Here is a 6713-nt window from a genome sequence, read left to right as displayed (position 1 = left end):
AAAGGGGTTCGCCTCAATTACACTTAGCCGCGCAGGAAAATCCCCCAAACCAACACATCGTCGACACGCACACGAGACCGCGCCGCCGCGCCACGCCTTTTGCCGCCGTCGCGCACCACGCTCGCGCCGCCGCGCCACGCCTTCGCCGCTGCCGCGCCACGCCGTCGCCGTCGTCCACGCCGTCGCGCACCACGCCGTCGCCACGCCGCGCCTCTGCAGTATGTCTTGGCCCCGCCCCGTCGCCTCCCTCCCTTCTCGGCGCCATTGGCCGCCGCCGATGCGCCGCCACCGCGCGAGACCGTGGCCGCCGCCGCTACGAGCCACGCCGCCGTGAAGGAGTACCGCTGGAGGCCGCCGCCGTCGCGCCACGCCGCCGCACACCACCGGTCGACGCCGCACACAAGGTGCTCGACGGAATGGCCAGGCGAGCGCGAGCACGACGTCGACCCAGTGGCAGGCCTCGGTGGCAGGCGCGGAGCGCCAGGCGAGCGCGAGCACGGCGTCAGACGTCGCCTTGCCGGTGTCTGCGGCCGTGGCGGCTCCCCCTCATGTCGCACGACACGCCCCGCCATTGGCACGGTGGTGGCGCGGACGAGATGTTGGTTGCGGTGGTGGTGGTGCTTGTCCAGGACGCCAGGGCCCGTGAGGGGTCGCCCATGATGAGCGACCTGAAGGACAGCAGCGCGTGGCAGTCCGCCGTGGTGGCAGCAGGCTCGGGAGCACCGTGTACCGTGTGGCCGGCGACGGAGCACGCAAGGAACACGACGACAGCGAGCAGGTGTGACGCGAGGGGTGGTGCTGCCATGGCTGTGCGATGGTGAGGTAGCAAGCTAGCGAGGTGGTGTGGAGTGTGCACTGGGCGCAGCAGAGAGCATAGCACGTATGGCAGAGATAGTAAGAGATTTGGCTTCAGTGTTGGTTGCCTATAAACACGAACCCGTGGCCACGAGCGACGCGTCGTCCTCTGCAAGAATCTTGTCAGCGAGACGATGAGTTTTCTGAGGGGCCACCTGCAGCGTCACGCGGCCCTCCTCTTGTTTCGTTTCCATGAAGACTAATGGGTCAATGGGTATTGAGTAGGATGACTACCTTGGGTCAATGGGTCAATGGGAGAGGTCTCGCGTGCTGGAGGAGGCGCCGGTGGGGGAGGGGATAGGTTGAGGAGGCGTCCGGGGGAGAGCTTGGCACGGAAGAGGCGCAGGTCGTCGGTGAGGTCAACTAGTATGTAGCTCAACTCTGAACTTGGGTGCCATTTGTGTGTTCGTAGTTACATGTGAACTCGCAAAGACTTCGGGATTAGCTCGCCAGTGTTGTGTTCGTTGTTATCCATAATGTTCATATATTGCCAAAACGCATCCATTCTACATTATTTGAGCAGTGAATTTCGAAGTTGATTTTGTCTCTGCAAATGAACTGCAAGATTTCTTAAGGGCATGCTTGTGTTTTTGTTTGGCATATTCATTTCAAAAGGAGGGCATATGTGTTTGTATTTCACATGATTATGCTATTAATTGCTTTCTTCATTTTGCAGTGACATTGAGGTATGGAGGACGGCACCTTCGTCCGAGATGAGGAGGGGGAAGAAGCGGTGCAGCAATTGATCTATGAGAGTGCCCGTGGTCCGGAACCCGACGATGGAGATGACAACGAGTACCAAGACTTTCTGAATGATTTCGGCGAGGGACTTGAGTCTGAACAAGTTAGAAAAGACAATGAAGTGTCCATCACAAACTCCGGCGAGGTGTATATCTATGTATCAATTAGTCTGTGTTCATCGATCCCTAGGTGCATTCATTTATTTGTATTGCACCTATTAACGAATAATTTTTTCTTTTAGCCTTCCGCATCATCGAGCAAGTCTATTAAAACAAAACGAGGCCCGACGAGAGTGTTAAAGGGCGAGGGCAGGTTAGCCCTCACGGCATTTAAGGCTAATGGTGAACCGGAGCATCCCAAAGAGTTCTGCCGCAAATTTACAAATCAAGCCGGAGTTCTTGTTAGGGACCATGTACCGATCAGCATTCAAGAGTGGAATAAGCCGAAGAAAGCGGGGACTGGAGCTAGTTATGTCAACGACACGATGAAAACTTTTCTTTGGGACACTCTACTGACACGATTCAGCCTACCGGAAGACATGACGGAAGGCCAGAAGAATAAAGTCAGGGAATGGACATGGAAGAAGATGGCCATACAATTCCAGACCTGGAAGAAAAATTTATGGGATAAATATAAGAATGAAGATCCAGTTTTCGATGATACTCTAGTGAAGATAAAAGATCACTGGCCCGCATTTAAGGAGTATAAGCAATCGTCTACTTTTGTGTCCCGATCGGAGACAAATACGAAAAATGCTGCAAAGAAGAAACTTTGGCATCATTTGGGGTCAGGTGGCTACAAGACTGCCATTCCGAAGTGGACAGCGTTTGAGAATAAACTGATGGACGCAGGAATCACTCCACAGACATGGGACTGGCCCGAACGGTCCAAGTTCTGGTTGTTCGCGCATGGGGCAGGGTTGGACCCAAATACAGGGTTGATCGTTGCGAAGGGAAAATGGAAGGAAAAGATTGAGGCAATCGTACCGAAGCTTATAGATGCAATTGATAAGGTCAGAAAGGGAGAGTACATTCCCGATAGAGAGAATGACGAGCTTACACTCGCTCTGGGGAATCCTGAACACGTTGGACGGGTACGAGCTCGCCCAGGTCTCACCATGAAGGAAGCATTCCCGGAGTCCGCTGACACTTATAGAAGCCGTTCGCGGAAGAAGAAGAAGGACGCCGACATGTTAACAGAATTGTTAAATAGGGTGGAGGCGCTTGAGAAAAATCAGAGGGCACCTGATCAGCCGCTGTTTCTACAGGATCCACAAGCCGGTGCTGCCCCATCTCAGCGAAGAAGCAGTGTCGGTTCCTCGCATCTTGACGGATGTGGAGGAAGCTACCCCGTTGATTATGTCACGGAGAAGACAGATTGCGAGCTACATATGTTAATCAGGACCGCGTCCGTTAAGGTGGCGGTCGGCTATGTGTACCCAAGTGAAGATGGAGCAATGCACCATCATATGCCCATTCCACCTGGTTGTGTTCGTGTCGGGGTGGATGAAGTTGTTTCGGGTTTTGAAAAATTTGAGCTTGATATTCCTAGAGGTGAAGATGAGAGGACACTGGCCGATGTCAAGCACGGTTTCGCCCTATGGCCGAAGAAGTACGTCGTCCTTTTACAAAGGCCACCGACTCCTACACATGAGCAGCAAATGCCATCGACTCCTACACATGAGAGGACACATGAGCAGCCAAGTCCAGACCTACCTGAGAGGGACCCCAGCGTGAGTCCACCACCTCGAGATCCTCTGTGTAAGACAGCGCCCGTTAAGCGGAACGGTACGCCGCCTAGGAAGAAAGCTAGAAAGGAGAAACCACTGCCGCCTATTGAGAAGTTACCTTGGGAAAAAACTCCCGAGGAAAACCAGGCAGCCGTTCAAGCCGAGGTGAAAAATTTTTGCACCGAAAGTGCCAGAGATACCTTTCGAGAAGACACTAGATCCGATGAAAGTTGTGCGTACTGCTGAGAATCTATATGACCCTGTACCATCGCCGCCATCTGACTATAGGCGTTCTATTGAAAGGTCGTATGACAGCATGATCGAGGCGACAAAACCCGTTCAATCGGGTGTCAAGGAGTTAAAAGGGATACACCAAGTCTACCAGCTCGGACAACAACCCGTTCAATCGGCCCCCCATCTCGTGGTGTATGACGAGAAAGCCGTTCAAAGTTCTCGACAATACACCGATTACCCCTCAGCTGAAGTACAATATAAATATGTTCAAGGGAAAGATTTGGTCGAGAATCTCAGGAAGCTACCAACAAGAATGCGTAACTTGCATACGTGGTACCAAGTTGCCACAAAGGGAGGGATCGAGACTATCATGGTGCGAGTTAAGGAAGAGCACTACTTCCAAGAATACTCTGTGAGCGTTGACTTCTGCGACCTTTTCCAGTTATACAATCTTCGGGCCCTCGACAAATCTATCATCAGTTGCTATTGTCTGTAAGTGATTTATTTATATAATTTGAGAAGTCTTTAGCTAAGCTCCTTCATTATCTGCAAATTATAATCTTTTGTGCGCTATGTTATGCAGATCGAAGATGCTCGAATGCAAAAGGGATGAAATCACGGACATTGGGTTCATTGACCCGGACACAATGCATGTCAGGACCATAGAAGAACCCCTCTATAACAAGGATACACCGGAGACTTTGCTAAGGTTTTTGAAGCGACAACGTGACAAAAAGATAATACTTTGGCCTTACAACTTCCAGTGAGTGTTACTCTCTTATAACACATTCTATTTTGCTCACCATATGTTAAAATATTAACTGATGACTTATATATATGACACTACATATTTAAACTTGCGTAGGTTTCACTTTATTCTTATCGTCATTAAAATGTACGAAGGAGAAGTTGAAGTCTTTGACTCACTAACCAAAGAGCCTATACTATACAAGTCTTGTTTTCTTATGCTCAAAAGGTAATTCAAATTCTTATCGGTTTTTTTGTGAATTTCCTGATATCAACAGATTGATAACTCTTTTGTGCATTTTCTTTTGTCGGGCAGCGTATGGGAAACTTTCATCAAGGAAGATCAGTCCTTTCAATGGGCACCGAAGCTGATATGGCGTGCGAACAAAGTAAGTAGTAGTTACCTAGGTCCACACACCTTTATCATACTTGATTATTGTTTGACTGAATTATATTCTTGTACAGAAATGCGCGAAACAACCACAGGGGACTGATCTATGTGGATACTATGTTTGCGAGTACATCCACAGAATTGTCAGCGAGAGAGCGAATAATGAAAGAAATAAAGAGGTACGAAAACAATATTCACAAATTTATTTTGTTACCATAAGTTGTGCTGAGTTTCATGTATTCATTTGTATCTTATTCTTTTACAGTTGAGAAGAAAGCGGGAGAAGATCTCAATCGAGGAGCGCTTCAAAGCAATTGGCGAGGAATTGTCGGGATTTTTCCTTCGGGAAGTCATACCACCATCCGGAGAGTTCCACTATGCATAAAGATCTCCCGCTCCTCGATTGCTTTGTGTATCTATAGTTCGACTCGGAGTGTACCACTATGGTACATGTAATAGATAGTATTCCTCGGAGAGTACCACTACGCATGAAGATCGATCTTCATGCATGTACTACTTTATTCTGGTGCATCGACTTGATATATGCATCGAAGAGTACTACATATGCAATTACATGTGTGTTATATTATATGCACCAACTTGATATGCATCACCTTGATCTTCATGTACTACGTAAACCCAAACGCGTTTCTGGTGTATCGACGTGATACGAAACGCTCCGATACCCATAAACCCCTCCTAAAACCCTAAACCCTGAATTCTCTGCCGCGGCAGAGATTTCTGCATTTTCTCTGCCGCGGCAGATAACCTTTGGTACCGGTTTGTAATACAAACCGGTACCAAAGCTCCCTCGCCGTGCGCTCTCCTGGGCTCCCACGTGGAGGCGCCATTAATACCGGTTCGTAAGGAACCGGTACGAAAGGGGGGGGCCTTTTGTACCGGATCTTTTATACCGGTTCAAAAACCGGTACGAATGCCCCTTACGAACCGGTATAGATGAGCGTTTTTCTACTAGTGGACTCATCAAATTCTTCACAAGCAAAGATCGGTTGATCGAGCATTGATCAGAGCTAACCAGTCCAACTCGTAGCTAAACATGGACGCGGTGGAGTCGTCGGCCGTGGTGAGCTGCGACTGCTGCGGGCTGGAGGAGGAGTGCACCGGCGAGTACATCGGCGGCGTCAGAGCCTACTTCGGCGGACGGTGGCTGTGCGGGCTATGCTCCGAGTCCGTCAAGTACGAGGCCGGCCGCAAGCGGGCGGGCATGGAGGAGGCCGTGCGCGCTCACATGGCCTTCTGCCGCATGCTCAGGCGCGCTGGCCCCGCGGAGCGCGTCGCCGAGGGCATGTGCCAGATGCTTAGGCGCACCGCGTCCGGGAAGCCCCGCGCCGTGGCCAGGTCCTCTTCTTCGTTGCGTCCTGCGGCAGCGGCACCTATCACCGGGCACCACCGCGCGTCGACCGGCCTGTCTGTCCGCCCGTGATCTATCCTCTGTCAGCGGCGGCGACCGGCCTGAGTTAGGTAGTGCATGCTTAATTACAAGTGGAAGGCAGAACTTCCTGTGACGCTTGATTTGAATTCAAATGTTTTGTCCGGATATTTTCAAAGACAACAACAAGCATAACCACCATCTTTGAATATGTAATCCGTTTGGCTTCTCCTTGGAGAAGGTTTCCTTGTATCATCATGTCCAAACTCCAAATCACAATTTTGATACTAGAATATCTTTACACTGTTGTTGAAGTTCTCTCGACACATTTTTATGCTTGGTCTCCATGGTGAATGAATGTCTTGTGGCCCACTCTGCAACATATATGGAAGCAGGGTGTCCAATAGATATGCAAATAATTTTATGATTTCTAGTACAAATACAAAATTTAACCCCAAAATTTAAAATATAATTGATAAAATGAACTATGATCCGACTTGACATCTTAGTGTCCAAGCTCAAGCCCCCAATAGAGAACTTGTGAAGTGTTGTTGTACATAATGGTGTTGTGTACATGACTTGGAAGGGATTTTCCTTATTGTTTGTTGTTATTCTACTTGTATGCA

The 6713-nt window shown here is 49.7% G+C and overlaps 1 protein-coding gene across 1 annotated transcript; it reads left to right on the top strand.

Annotated features, from left to right (window-relative positions):
• The first annotated feature begins 5681 nt into the window (after positions 1 to 5681).
• On the top strand, positions 5682 to 6366 carry LOC127348422 (uncharacterized). The gene has a single exon (XM_051374453.2). It carries the CDS (start codon positions 5755 to 5757, stop codon positions 6139 to 6141), a length of 387 nt encoding a protein of 128 aa, XP_051230413.1. The 5' UTR covers positions 5682 to 5754; the 3' UTR covers positions 6142 to 6366.
• Positions 6367 to 6713: the final 347 nt, after the last annotated feature.

The sequence above is a fragment of the Lolium perenne genome, chromosome 4, assembly GCF_019359855.2.
Source record: "Lolium perenne isolate Kyuss_39 chromosome 4, Kyuss_2.0, whole genome shotgun sequence".
NCBI classification, from domain to species: Eukaryota; Viridiplantae; Streptophyta; class Magnoliopsida; order Poales; family Poaceae; genus Lolium; species Lolium perenne.
Note: the sequence above shows the minus strand (reverse complement) of the source record. Positions and strands in the feature narration are given on the sequence as shown.

Bases quoted from the DNA above. Each gene is read 5' to 3' on its own strand.
- LOC127348422 (XM_051374453.2), top strand. From the start codon at position 5,755: ATGGACGCGGTGGAGTCGTCGGCCGTGGTGAGCTGCGACTGCTGCGGG.